Below are 15,492 nucleotides of genomic sequence, written 5' to 3'. Positions count from 1 at the left end.
TAAGGTTTGATACAGGAAATGTGGTTTTTATTTTCTCAGTGTGCCCCACAAGGGAGAATTAAAGGTCATAAGGAACCTTATTGTTTATTAGTCAGTGGATTGGTTTTGGCATATAGAGTATTCTTCAGAATGATTATGTAGCTTTTATGGTGATTTCGTGATATTAGTGACTGTTGAAATTAACTGGGTCCTTTGGGGCTTCTGAGAGAGCCAGCCCTTGGTGTTAGCTTTTCGGCTGATATAACCAATGGTAGAGTGTGCTGTTTTTTATTTACAAGTATTCCATTAAACATCGTATTTATTTGTTTGTGTATACATATGGCGTGCGTGCGTGCGTGCGTGCGTGCGTGCGTGCGTGTGTGTATGGAAGTCAAAGGACATCTTGTAGGAGTCAGTTCAAACCAGGACCTGGGGTTTGAACTCTGTCTTGGTAGCAACAACCTTTCCCTGCTGAGCCAACTTGCTCGTTTTACAAATACTGCATTTATTGGTGAATGTTGTTGATGTGAGAGAGACTTGATTTGGGCATACTTTATTTTTAGAAACAATTTAGGTGAAGGATATGAATTTGTAAATTTATTGGTGAGCCTGTTGATTTATGTGTTTGTTGGTGGGGACTCAAAATAAACACATGGTCACTATTAGCTACTATTACTCACACAATGTATTTCATTGGTTTTCAGGTACTTGAAGAAGCAGAGGCTCAACATTTGTATCAGTCCATTTTACCTGACATGGTGAAAATTGCACTCTGTCTGCCGAATATTTGCACCCAGGTTAGTAAATGTAACTTCCTTGGTGCTTTCCTTGGACTCAAATGGCTAAGGTGGGAAAGGGGGTTCTGCTAAAGAACATGGCACTGCCAAGGAACATTACTGATGCAGCATTCAATTTCGAGCTTCCTCTTCCGTTGTTGCAGTTTGTTTATTCAGACTGCTTTTCCTCCATTTGTTTAAACAATGTCTTCTAAAAATCATCATTTTAAAACAAACTAGTGAGTTTGTGTTTTTTATGATTATTTAATACTACCTACATTTCCCTCACCTTCCTACAAAATGATACATTACTAAAGTAATTGAATTCATGGTATTTTCTTAACTTTTAAAACTAAAAGGAAAAATTACTGTATTACATGATTTTGGAATACATTAATTGTATATTGCTCCCAACAGATAACCTCAAAATTTAGTAACTTAAAACCGAAAACATGTGCCAGCTTAGTTTCTGTTGGCCATGAATTTGAGAGCTGCTTGCTGCCTTACGTTTGGCTTACAGTCTCTCTTGTTGCAGTCAGGGTGTCAGCGAGGACTGGCCGTCTAGAGGCTTGACTGGAGCTTCACTTACACCTTTGCAGGAGGCCTCATGTGGGCCTTTCCATACACTGATTATGTCCTTTGGACTTGGTCGCTGCTTTCCTCAGTGCAGAAAAGAGAACAAGGAAGCTGTCATGCCTTTTAGGGCCAATCTTATCAAGTGTCACTTTTACTATCTTTCTCCCTGTTAGAAGCTAGTTGCTTAGTCTAGGCCATACCCAAAGGGAAAGAAGTGAGAGTCTTCCAGTTGTTTTGTTTTTAATGTAATTTTTATTATTTTTTTGAGAATTTCATAATATGAACATTGTATTTTGATCGTACTTACCCTCACTCCCCCACAGCCTCCTTTCAGCTGCCCTCCTGACATCATATACTTTTATTTTTATATACCACTGAGTTGAATTAGTGTGCCTGTGCGTGCATGGATGTGGAGCATCCACTGGAGACTCCACTTCTCAAAGGGGGAGTATTAAGGAGCTTGTGAACTTTTAAACTCTGCAGGGGGTTGCTATTTTGCTCTTCATACTTGTATTCATGTTTTTTGTTTGTTTGTTTGTTTGTTTTGTTTTTTATGCAGTGGTCTTTGTCTTCTATTTCTAGAGCTAGCTCCCTTGTACTTTGATGCTAGCCAGGATTCTGCTAACACTTGCTCCACAAGGACCCTGTGGATATTTTAGGCTGAACCATTTCTGGGTGGATAGGATGATACCACTCATTGCACACCCAAAACTATAAGCACAGTCTTTGGGGACAGCCTCACATATCCTAAACATGTCCAGATGCCTATTTGGGGCCATGTTCTCTTCAGTCAAGAACCAGTGAATGTTTCAGTATGCCATGCTGGGTAGCATTAGCATTTTACTGTGGTGTTTCCAGGGCTGCCTAAGGGCAGCTATGCATTGTGTCTGAAATAAAGTTTGTTACTAGATAATGTATTTTAAACAACTCTGGTTATTTGTCTTGCAAGTGCTTGCTAGTGTTCTGTGTCTCTCCTTTTCCCTTACTCTCCTTCCTTGTGGGGCTCTTCCTATTTCCTAGCTCTCTTTTGCTACTTCTGCTACAAAGCCTTCCTGCTTTCCCAGTGAACCTAAATCAACTTGTAACTGAATTCAGCTCACAGTTCCCACATTGTTTTTGACTCATGGCTTTGCCTGTTTCTTCCACTCCATGATATTCTCCTGGAAGGGAGATCATCTTGTGTCTCTGGGTTTCATGTGAAGCATTTCGTTAAATTCTCCTTTAATTCAATGTTTGGTTGATAAAGACAGTGCCTACTCTTTAGACATGGGTGATACCCTCCTTTGCTGTAGGAGTGTTGTCCATATTTTATTTCATGAAATATTTATTATTCAATATTAAATTTTTAAATTAGTAGGTTATTATAAGTTGCCAAGTAATGTCTGTCTAGCTTTTTATCCTGGCTTAGAATACTTCATTCTTTCATTAGTATACTGATGTGGAGAAAGTCTTAATTCCATGCTTTGTTCTTTACCGAAAAGTCATTCTCTGTTGTAGGAAATTAGCATTTCAATTTGAGGTAGAAATATGTTTTTGATGAGTTAAATTGCATATGCTTATATTTAATGATTTGCCACATTAACACACTACAGGCCAAACCTAAAAGATAAATCTTAGATTCCAAAAAAAAAAAAGAAAAAGAAAGAAGGAAAGAAAATCAAATTGTAGAACTTTTGAAATACCTTGCTGTGTAGTATTTAGCCTTTTTCTAGTTGAGCATTCTTGTTTCCCTAAGGGTGAGCTTTTATGTATTTCTTCTCACTAAGAAAACAGAAATTACTTATTCTTTTTTTTAAATTCTATTTGACAGGGGGTAAGAAATATTTGTGTGTCCACTAAGCCTAAAATATTTGCTAATTTTTGAATTTTTCTGCATAACTTAATAAGTTAGAGTTAGAACCAGTGAAGAGTGTGTTGTACGCCATTTTATACTCTGTTGCCTTGCCTGACCTCAAAGCTGGCTTGCAAATAAATGTTTTGGAGAGCAAGTAGAAATCAATGTGAACTTTTCTGGTTCCTCTGCCTTATAAGATATGACAACTATATGCTGGTGTATACAAATGATTTCTTTTCCCCTGTTGCTACCTTTAAATTTTTTTTAGAAGAAGTAGTTAAATTGAAAATTGCCATCCAACTGTCGTTCTCCCACTGGTGTGTGCTTTGTGCTAACTAGGAAAATGTAGTCCTGCTGTCTCACCTGCCTTACCTTGGGTGTATTCTGGGTGGTGCTGCTTGATCAGGATGGTTCACTTAAGGCATCTGGCTTGAGATTTGTGTGGACACTAGCACTCTTGGTTCTGGGTGCTGCTGAAAAGCAGAAGGAAAGTTCTCTAGACATCAAGGGGATTGTTTTAAACTTAACAATTCATGGGAAACTGGTAGATGCTTTTGCTTCACCAGCATGTCTTTCAGACCACAGTTTAAGCATAACAAAACACATTGAACACAATGCTCAGGTCCTACGTATTATACTTTTGGGTTGCTGCAAAAAGACATTTTAGATTCAGAACACTGAAGGAAAATGTCCTGCATCTTCCTAGACTTGGGGTGTTTTAGTGTAAAGAAAATGCCTTTATTCTTACATGTTATACCTAGTTCTGTGTGGCAGCTTTCACATGTTCTGTTAAATACTGTTAGATTTGGTTCTCATAAAGAAATTAATAATATGCAGTTTGATTTAAATAGGAGGGAACTGACTTATTTATTGAATCATATTAATTATTTTATTTGGTACTAAGAAAAAATACTTCATCCCACCATTTTTAATGTAAGACTACATAACCTACATACAATAATAGTTAAACTTAGTATTGTATTTTATTCCATCTTGTTTTAATTTCATTAAAAGGGTTAATGTTTATTTGCTGAAGCAGTCTTGATTTTCCCTAGTAACTAATATTTTGTGTTCTCTTCAGTATCATTCATTATTGATTAGAAATATGCACCTTGTCAATTGAGCACATTTTCCAATCACCTCTGATAATCAGCCCTTGACTTTAACGGTATTGCTGATTTAAGGACTCAAGAGTGGCCTGAAATTATTCCTGCCTTAATTTAGAAAATGCAATTTGGTACCTCTGTCTTCAAAATTGCTAAACTAATTATTGCTTTTCTCATCTGTATTTTTGTTTCTTCCATCAGCCAATACCTCTTCTAAAACAGAAGATGAATCATTCTATCACAATGTCGCAGGAACAGATTGCCAGTCTTTTAGCTAATGCTTTCTTCTGCACATTCCCCCGACGGAATGCCAAGATGAAATCGGAGTATTCTAGTTACCCAGACATTAACTTCAATCGGTATGTTTTCAGAGAGTACCTTGTGAAGGGTGAATGAAACAAGTATTTTTGAGTGACTTATCATGGAGTTAATAAGCATTTTATTCAGGTGATGTTTTGACCATTTTTCAGGCATGATAATTAAAGTTCACAGAAGTAAAAGGTTGAACGGAATCCTAGAACCAATAAATCACAACCAGGCTTCATCTCAGTTATTTTGGTGCCTGTGTTCTCTCCATGCGCTTAGACTGTCCTCTTGTGAGTGCTTGTGTTCCACCTGTGGCTCAGTTTGATTATTCACAGGAACATTTGTTGCATAGTATAATCCTATGATGAAGCAATTCTAAAAATGGGAATAAAAGCCCTCTTTTTGTAAAGACCTTACATAAAAATATAAAGTCACTGGGCATGGTGGCACATGCCTTTAATCTAGCACTTGAGAGGGGTCAGAGGCAAGTGAACTCTGTTAGTTCAAGGCCAACCTGGTGTTTGTGTCTGTGTGGGAGGGCTGACAAGCATAAAGTGACATTAATTTATCAGTGTAATTTTTAAGGAAAACAGAGGAATATTCAAATTATCAGATTTATACATTATTATTAATTAATTAATATATCATAAACGTTTAGACTTCAGCTACTTTTCAAATGAGTATTCTATTGCCTGTCCAAATGAAAACATTATAATAAACTTTATTGGCAAATAAATATAACTTATTCCCACTCCTAGTTTTCAGCTCTTGCTTCTTTTCCTTGAGCATATCTTTATGGAATTTGACTAGAATATGAATTTCTTCCCTATTAAAGGACAAACCTTCAGAAAGCTCTTCTGTGCTCCTCCTTCACACTAGGATGAGTGTGATGTCATCTGTAGTTGCATGTGCTTTGGTTCTGAGGTATATAACTGTAGGCAGTGCACCAGCTAGATAACAGCCTTAACAGAAGCACAAAACTCACATCTCGGTCACTTTTTATCTTCCAAGTAGAATGTTACAATGGAACCTTTTAATTTACCTTTTGTTTCTTTAAAACTTACTTTTAGACTTAAACAAAAGTTTTACAAATAGAACCCAAGAGTTCCTGTAGCAAAACTCATGTAGTTTTGCTTTAACATCTTTTGTACCATAGTAAAAATAGTTACAACTAGGCAGTTAATACTGGCTTAACACTTAACTGACCTGCAGCCTTATGAATTTGTACAGTTTCTCTGTTACCCTTTATTTTCTAATCCAGCTCATTCCTAGCATTACATTACATGTGTCTGCTTAGATTCCTCCAACCTGTTCCTTAGAATTTTTCCTTCCTTTTATGACTTTGGCCTCCTTGAAGACTATTAATACTATTAACTAGTTATCTTGTAAAATGTTTTCCATCTGAACTTGGCTAATGTTATTTCACAATTAGAATGAGGTCATGATTTTTTTTGTTGTTGTTTAGTTGGTTGGTTGATTTTTTTTTTTTTTTTTTTTTTTTTTTTTTTTTTTGAGACAAGGCAGGCTGACCTCAGATTCTCAGTGGTTCTCCTTCCTCAGTCTCCCTAGTGCTAAGATTATATGTATGAGCCATGGCACAGTGCAGGCCATGGCTTTGGACAGAAATATCACAAAATTGCTCTTGTGTCCTTCTCAGTCCAGCCTTTTATATTAATGGACTTAATAATTCATCTTAGGGGTGGTTCAGCTAGCCAAAATAATGTCTCCTGGCTTTGACCACTGAAAAAGAACTTACCTTCTGTGTTTTCCTAGGAAGCATAAAATACTGCAAATGATCTAACATTTTTCCACACTAGTTTTAACATCTGGTTGATTTTTCCTGTATTTATTATGATAGTGTTTGCCTATTGTAATTTTTTCTATTTTATTTTCTGTTTATTAACTGAAAATTTATTGTAAGGAAGATCTATCCTATCCTTAACTTCTATTTTTTTAATATTCCAATGGACTAATATTCTTCATTATACATCATAAAATTTAATGCAACTATCCTTCTTTTTGCTATTTATGTTTTTCTTTGATCATCAGGGCTATTTAAAAATAGGCTCTTGAGCACTTTTGGCAAATTCCCATCATCTTTTTGAGCATAGCCTTCCCTTTGGAGTCATAAATTGTTCTAGGCTTATATTATCCATTCCCCAGCCCTGGAACCAGCCATTATCTAAGGGTCCTTGATTCCTTTCCATTAGAGACTGAGATCTGGTTGGGGGTTTGCTCATGGTTTTTTGTGCAACTTATTTTATATGGGCAGCATTTCTGACAGCTCAACGTGACAGTACAGAAATTTATTCATATTTCTCTCCAGTGCTGTAGTGTTGATTCCAAAGGTTTATGTTAAGTCTTTTACATCTACAAAATGCTTCTCTCCCTGGAGATGAGAAAAATTCTAGAAAAAAAGCTGATTAGTAGCTGATAGAATTTTTAATTAAAAAAATCAAAATTAAGACATTTCAGTACATTTACAGGATTTTTTAAAAACAAATGAAAAAATATGAAATTAAATATAAGAATACTCAGCCAGATGGTAGTGGTAGCACACACCTTTAATCCCAGCACTGGGAGGCAGAGGCAGGTGTATATCTGTGAGTTCATGGCCAACCTGGTCTACAGGGCTACACAGAAAGCCTGTCTTTAAAAGCAAAAACAAAACAAAAAGAATACTCTTAGGCTACCATAATTCTCAAATTATATTTAGGGCTCACAAACATTAGAACATGAATAGAAGTATGTTATATAATCAGTCTGTACTGTCAGCACTAAAGGGGAGCATTAGCAACCAAAAAAATAATGGTATCAATGCAAGAGAATTGAATATGAAATTTTTTCTGTGTAGCCCAAGTAAACAGCAAGCAGCCACTGTATTTCTCACTCTGTTATACTAGTTATAGAGACCAGGCAGGCTAAACCCTTTGTTTCTACTCTTAGGTAGAAATTGTCTTGTTTTTAAAACTTGTAACTTTCTGTACTGCCCTTCTTGCCATATGATTTTTATTCCTCCTTCAAGATTCAATTCATAGATCAAGTTTTTAGGTATCTGCCAGGACAGTACTCTTCAGCAATGTGTACCTGCCTCCTCTTATGAGGTGGTGTGGTTTTTCTGTTTGTTTGTTTCATTGTTGTTTTCATTTTATTTTATGTGCATTGATGTGAGGGTGTCAGGTGCCCTAGAACTGAAATTACAGATAGTTGTGAGCTACCATATGGGTACTAGGAATAGAACCCAGGTCCTCTAGAAGAGCAGTCAGTGCTCTTAGCCACTGATCACCTCTCCAGCCCCAGCTGGTATTTTTTAATGACACAAACAACAAGAATGATGGTGTTCATAACCACTGATGTGTCTGTTATGGCTCACTGTTGTTCTCTCTGTGGGAGTTTCTAGTCAGGAAAGTATATGAATGAGGTTTTGGAGAGCACATGACTTATCTATAGAAATGAAACTTGAGCACTGGCTTCTGCTCAGACCTGATACTTTTCTTTTCTAGAAGATTGAGTACAGTAAGTCATTTGTTAAACCAATAATGTAGTATTTTCCCTCCTTCCATCCCACCCTCTCTTCTTTCCTTGCTCGCTGGTTTCTATTTATGATTCTGGCAATGAGAGAGAGAGAATTCAGTCTCAAGTGAGATAGGGCTAGCTACTTGATTGAATAAGAAAAATGGTAAAAGTATGTGATGGGAGGCTGACGTCAATAAATTGAATAAGCCTTCCTTCTTTTATTTATTGTTGTGTTCTTCCAGGCCTGCTTAGTTATGTTAAATACCTCTGACCTTTTCCCCTGCTTGCCTTCCTCAGCCTGAACATTTATATAAAGGCTTCCAATGTGATTAGCATTGATGCTTCTGAAATCACATGGAAACTAGATGGTCAGAGATAAATTGTGGGTCTCAGCAGTGGGCAGCCCAGGAGGCTTTTACATCTGCCTCTTCCCTGAATTGAAAATGCTGCTGGGGCCATATGGCAGAGTGCCTCACAAAGGAGCCAAGAACGACTTTCTGGCTAGATCCCATATTATCACTTGCTTCTGTTTTAAAGTGGAGGTTTTAGTGCCTTGGACTTGATTTACTATATACCAGTGGGATTGATTCTTAATTTAAAGTAAGAGAGTGTGTGTGTGTGTGTGTGGGTGGGTGTGGGTGTGGGTGTGGGTGTGTGTGTGTGTGTAAAACCTAATTCCAGTAATGTTTTCAGTATTTCCACTCAGGGGAAGATTTTAGTTACCCATGTTTCTCTATAAGTATGGAAGGAAAAACACACATTAATAACTCTGACCCTTTACTGACTTCTTCCCTTGACAATGCAAAATGTTTTGTTTAGAATAAAGTAAGGTTGTCTTGACTAGCTTTTTTCTATTGTTTTCTAAAAATAATCTGTAATTATCATGTAGTTAAATGTGTAAATGTCTTCCCTGCATGGGCAAGGATTATTATGGCCTGGCTTATGTATAAATTTGTATACATGTTGCTGAATAAAAAATATACTTCACACATACATACCCAGGGCTTTGAAAAATCTACATTTAAAAAAGGTGTTGGGAAGTTTAAAATCATGATAACTGTTAGTTGCCCCTTCTTTCTCTCTCTTTGAATGTCTTTCTGCCTGTTCTTGTGTCCATCTCACATTCTCTCTGTTCCCAGGCCCATGTCTGTCAGCCTCACTCTACCCTCCCTGCTCCATCCTCAGCCCCTTTGTTTTTCTTTCTCTTTATCCCCAAGAATTTGTCTTCAGATTGTATATCATCCACATGTTAACATTTTTTTCATGTTTGTTTCCAGTGGATTCTGCTATTTCTTGCATGATACAAAAATAGAATACCTCATTTTATTTGGGTGGTAATGCATAGTGGAACCAAACTGGGGAATAGTTACAAAGATTTTAAACCTATTTTTCCTGACTGACTGTACTTACACACACACACACACACACACACACACACAGTTCTTTCTTGGCATAATGGTGTACACCTTTACTCCCAGCACTCTGAATTTGAGACCAGCCTGGTCTACTAGGCCAGCCAAGGCTGTGTACGAAAGAGGAGGAGGAGGAAGACAGCAATGACTAGGATGATGGGCTGGTGGCTGCTCAGCAAGAAAGGCGCTTGTCGCACAGTTCTGTTATCTGAATTTTATCCCTAAACCCTAAAGTGAAAGTAAAGAACTGGCTTCCAAAAGTTGTCCTCTGACCCCTACACATGCACCATAACATTTGTGCACATAACACATGTGCAGATACATAAAAATAATTTTTTAAAAAGACAGTGATATTTACATAAAAAGAATCTGAGAAATCTTATTTGGTTACACAGTAATTTGAAATTGGGCTTGGAATAGTGAATGAATGCAATACATTCAGATGCTGCTTGATTTATAGAAATCTGGGAGTATTTTGCTTTTCTGGCTGGTTGGATGGTTCATTTGAGACAGTGTAATGTAGTAGTTCAAGGCTAGCCTTGAACTCACTAGCTGAGGTTGACCTTGAACTCCTGAACTTACTGTCTCAGCATCCCAAGTACCAGGATTGTAGGCATACACTACCATGCCCAGTTCTGTACCTTTAAGATTTAAATTTGTAAAATAAAAGTTACTCTCATTTGTAGTGATAATAATAGCCATATAATGTTCTAGAAAAGTCCATATTGCCAGGATAATAAGTCTGTGATCCCAGGGAGCTCCTAAAGTTAATAATTTGTGATTATGGTTATGAAATATGAGGGCTTTCATGTGATTTTACAAGTAGCTCACTATATATGGGACCTTTTTCCTTTGGGGGAAATTACTCATTAAGGGCAATAGTCATTTTCTCCTCTTTCTCTAATAGTCATATTAAAGAACTTCCCCCCTTAGTTGAATTGTATAATACATCAGTTCATCCCTTTAAAAAAAAAAAAAAACAGAGATGGTGGTTGTGTTTTCTATTTATACTCCTTTCTTCTGTTAAGTAGTAATTTTAGAAAAGGATTTTGCATAGAGGTCGAGGTATTCATTTAGTAAATCATATTCTTGATATAGGATGTTTAATTAAACTGCCATGTGACTTTTTTATTTTCATTGTGATTTGTTTTTTAAATAGACTCTGTTCTAGTTGACATATTACAAAAGAGACTAGGCTGAAACCTTCATTTTTATACTCTTTTAAAGCTACCAACTAGATTTAAACATGTTTGTATTAACTATTTTAGATCAATAAACCTGAAATGAGTAAAACTTATCTTAGGACTGTTAAACTATTTTTTTAAGCAGAACATATGGTAGGCTAAAATACTGTACAGTATTGGCATTCCTTTCAGTAGATGGTCATACACATTGTTTCTCCAGGAGTTAACTGAATTCAGATCCTTCTATATAGAAACTCTTGCTATGTTTCCTTTCTATTTTCTAATTCATTTTGGTTGTAGGATTCTCTTTGAATTACCTTGCCCTTTTCTACATTCTTACATAAGGTTGTTCTTCTAATCATGAAAAATGGTACCCATTTCACCACTTACTAAAGAAGACTTTTACTTGAAGGCTTTCTGGATTTAAAGGCAGAATATATGACTAGGGGCAGAAAATCTTCATTATTTATAGTCACTGAATCTTTGCCTGCTTTTTAAATGCCTTTGGAAAGCTATGTCTTATGCCCAAAAGTGTGCTTTTGTGTGAAATCTTATAATAAACTACTTACCCAGGTCATATGCGTCTAAAGCCCTGCATTTCTTTCCTCTGGATAAATTGCATTACATGTTAACAATAACAATGCCATGCCATTACAAAGAAAACAGAATCAAAACAGTGCAAATGGAGGTTGCTGGACACTCTATAGCACAAAGAAGGCTTGGGTTTTGTTATCAAGCAAAGGGTCTGCATTAACTCAGACTGCTATCAAAAATGGCTTGCTAGCTCAATGATAGAGTTTATTTTTTGACAGTTTGGGGGCCTAGATGTTTCAGATCAAGATGCTAGTGATTCAGTGTGAGGTGAGAGTTCCGCATGTGTTATAGACCATGTCTTCTCACTGTCTCACCCGCTGCCTCTTCTTAGAAACCTAACCCTATAGGACTTAGACCTTCTCATCTGACCTCAGTTAGCCTTTTCCTCAGCCTCAGGCCTTGTCCCCAAATAGAACCGTGTTGGGGATTTTGTATTCAACACAGGAATATTAGGAAGACAAAAACATCCAGTCCCAGTGTCTTGTCATAGCTGTCTGTGTCTTGACTCTCCTGTTTCTCTTACTTCATTACAAATACTCAGGGTGAGGATTTTTCTGAGATATCATTTGTTTAGGTACATAGCTACTTAATAATATTATACATGAAAAATAGTGTTTGCCATGAAGACATTAGCTGTCTGGCCCTGATTGACACTGGGTACAAGACAGTGCCTTGTTTGGGCTGGAGGGATAGGTGCCGGAAGAGTACCACGGCTGACTCAGTTGGCTTTGCAGGAGCCTGGTTACATGCAGATTGAATCCTCTCTAAATTCTCTTTGAATCCACATCAGTTGTGTGGCTCTCCGAAGTCCCAGGACTCACTCTGGAAGAATTTTTTTTAGTATTTGATTAAAAATCGAGATTTGGTGCTTATGAATTACAAACCCTTTAACTTTTGGCCTCTTTCAGGTTGTTTGAAGGACGTTCATCAAGGAAACCAGAGAAACTGAAAACACTCTTTTGCTACTTCCGAAGAGTCACAGAGAAAAGTAAATTCCTTTCATTCATAACTGTAATTTCCCTTGCTGATTGGGAAAATTAAAACCAAATAATCAGAAATATTTGTATTTTGAAGTATACTTGCTTGTTCAAAAACATTTAAACAATAATGATTTAATATGATACCCTAAATTTTATACTGCTTATGTATAAACATAAATGTGTGCTGTAATATCTGAAATACTTTGAAATACATACCCAAGGGTTGTTGTGACTCAAAATGACTTTCAAAAGAAAAAAGTGCAGGCTGGCCAGTGGTGGCACACACCTTTAATCCTAGCACTCGGGAGGCAGAGACAGGAGGATCTCGGTGAGTTCAAGGCCAGCCTGGTCTACTGAGTGAGTGCCAGGACAGGCTTCAAAGTACCAGAGAAACCCTGTCTCGAAAAACAAAAAAAAAGGGGGGGGGAGAAAGTGCAGTGCCCAGAAAATATTTTCATTGAAAGACGCATTAGCTAGCTTACTTTTTATAGGTAAAATCATTCATTTTTCCTCATTCCTCTTTCCTGCCCCACTGTCCTAGTTTGTACCTATGTTAAACACAATGATAAAAAGCAGCTTATGGGGTAGATTTATTTTAGCTTACACTTTCAGATCACAGTTCATCACTAAGGGAAATCAAGGCAGGAATTCAGCAAGAACTGAAGCAGACACCATAGTGGATCTCGAGACTGATTTGCACTCAGTGTATACATGTCTTTCTTCCTCAGTGAGACCTGACTATCTTTCTTTCCCCAAAGCAGATTCTCATCTGTGAGATAGAAGTATAATTATATTTACCTCTAGGGTAGTTGCAGATATTGAACAAGAAGATACACACTTCCTATACTAACTGTTACCAGTAGATATACTTTCCTACAAGGTATAAGAAAGTCAGAAGACTTGCTGAGAAACTCAGGTCTAGCATGGTCAAGTGAAAGGAACTTTCTTCCTTTCTAGTCTCCAGCTTGGAAGAATGTCTTAAATCAGATCTTGAAATCATTCTAAGGTCATTTACCCCTTTAAATACAATGTTGTTAGATGTTGGTCAGATTTTTAGAAGTCTGGTGAAGAAGATTTTGATATTTATGGGAAAACCATATAAAATAGTATTTATAGCTTATTTAATTTAGTTTTGTACCCTATACTGAAAGAAATGTTAAGAAAGATGCAGGGTTGTTCAGGCTTATAAGAAACACAATTAAATTAGAATTCATAATGATTTGTTAAAATTGTGACCTTTGTGCTGACAAGGACCTTATAGGTTGACTCCCTAGTACCCATGTGAAAAAAGCCACCTGCCGTGATGGTGGGCACTTGTAATCTCTGCGTTGGAACACACAAGAGATGGGCTTTTCCCTGTGTTCTCTGGCCAGCCAGCCTAACTACTTGACAAGCTACCAACCTAGCCTACTAGGCCAGTGAGAGACCCTGTCTATTTAAATAAATAAATAAATGGGTGAATGAATGAATGAATGAATGGAAATTGGCAGTGCCTGAGGAATACCCTAACGTTTTCTGACTTACATACATACACACATACAAACTTGTGCATGCACACACACACACACACACACACACACACACACACACACACACAGAGAGAGAGAGAGAGAGAGAGAGAGAGAGAGAGAGAGAGAGAGAGAGAGAGAGAGAGAGAGAGAGAAATATTATTCCTTTGAGGTAGGGTCTTATTGTATGGTACAGGCTGACCTTAAATTCAGAGTCCTCCTATCCCCACCTTTAAGTACTAGAATTACAATTACATAATGCAATGTAGTATCAAGCTACTAATTATTTTTACTAACATGTTTTAGAAATAAATAAGATACTGAAAGTTGACTTTTCTCTTCTGAGGGTTAAATCATATAATTCTTTTCTAAAAAGCTAATTTGCTTTTCTGAGTTTTAATAATTTATTTACTTTGAGGGAAAAAATAAAAGCTTTTGTTTAACTAGAAATGTATAAACCTTCATTAGCTTTGGAACTTAGATTGAAGAGATTATATATAAATAAACTTATATAAATAAAAGTTGCTTCTTTCCTGCCCCTCCCCCACTCTGCATAGTAATTTACTTCTCTGTAGAAATACATCACAGTGTTCCTCTGGGGCTTCACTCTGGTGAAGGAAATAATATGAAGGGGAATGGAAGACTTTTAGTAGAATTTCTGGAGTCTTCTGTATAGAAGCTTCAGAAATCGGTTTAAAATACTGTATTGCATTAAACTCCAAGATACCGTAGATGGTAGAAAGTTCCATCACACTGTATGTCTCTAAGAAGAAGACACTCGGAAATGGGGGACTGTTAGAGGTGAGGTGCCACTCAAAACTGGCACACCAGACATCTGTGGTCTTAGTCGCAGAGAAAAAAGAATCAACCTGGCTGTGCAGAAAGGATACAATAGAAACTTACATCTCAACTGTGACTCTGGATAGAGGAGAAGGAGAAGCTCTGAGAATTTGAACCATAAGCTTCAAGTACCAGGCCTGCAATCCTACCACCAGTGTGGTCTGCAAAGGCCCGCAACAAGATTGGATCCAATTTCAAGTCAGTGATGCCTCAAGTTGACTATTAAGGGAGATGCCAATCTTTTGGGGGAAAGTTTTATTTTAATCCAGACCCATGCCTCAGTAGCTCCACTGTAAAATAGTACGCTAGTTTCAGAAACTTAATATATGAAAGAAATGAAACCAAAACATAGCTTTAGAATAGATAAAATATAACTCTAGTAGGACCTACTTCTCAGTTTTGTTAAACATATGTATTTAATATTCGTGATGAGGACTTCAGGACTATAAGATGTAATAGTTTTCCGAATTAAATTATTTTATATAACTTCAGAAATAAAGGTATTAGAAGTTAAATATTTAAAACTTGATGACTTAGACATGCTTTCAAGATGTTTTGTTACTGTTTCTATCTGAATAGCCATATCATTCTCCCTCTTCTCTTCTCCTCTTGCCTTGCCCTCAGTTTCCCTTAGTCTCTCTTATGTGTGAATGGCATTTAATGACCTCATTTCTCTGCTGAGTAATTGAATGATAATTTAGACATTGGTTTTATATATATACACATATATACATTGCTTCTCCTGTGTTTGGATTGATTTCTTGTGAGTTTTAATTATGATGTCATTTGTCTTAAATAATTTAAAGGCTATTTTAATATCTATATTAACAAGTCCTGGTTCTAATACTGCTGCCCGATATAATATGTGAGTTGTTGTATGT

General features: G+C 36.8%; 1 protein-coding gene across 3 annotated transcripts in view; it reads left to right on the top strand.

The window, feature by feature from the left end:
• The window catches only part of Parg (poly(ADP-ribose) glycohydrolase), a 102,681-nt gene that overhangs the window by 45,906 nt on the left and 41,283 nt on the right, over positions 1–15,492 (top strand). For all 3 annotated transcript variants that reach the window (XM_027389496.2, XM_027389495.2, XM_027389497.2), the window contains exons 8-10: positions 684–776; positions 4,473–4,630; positions 12,192–12,271. In XM_027389496.2, coding sequence (XP_027245297.1) covers positions 684–776; positions 4,473–4,630; positions 12,192–12,271 — 331 coding nt within the window. The remainder of the gene's footprint in view (positions 1–683; positions 777–4,472; positions 4,631–12,191; positions 12,272–15,492) is intronic.

The sequence above is a fragment of the Cricetulus griseus genome (genome assembly GCF_003668045.3).
Source record: "Cricetulus griseus strain 17A/GY chromosome 1 unlocalized genomic scaffold, alternate assembly CriGri-PICRH-1.0 chr1_1, whole genome shotgun sequence".
NCBI classification, from domain to species: domain Eukaryota; kingdom Metazoa; phylum Chordata; class Mammalia; order Rodentia; family Cricetidae; genus Cricetulus; species Cricetulus griseus.
This window is presented reverse-complemented; position numbering and strand designations above follow the sequence as displayed.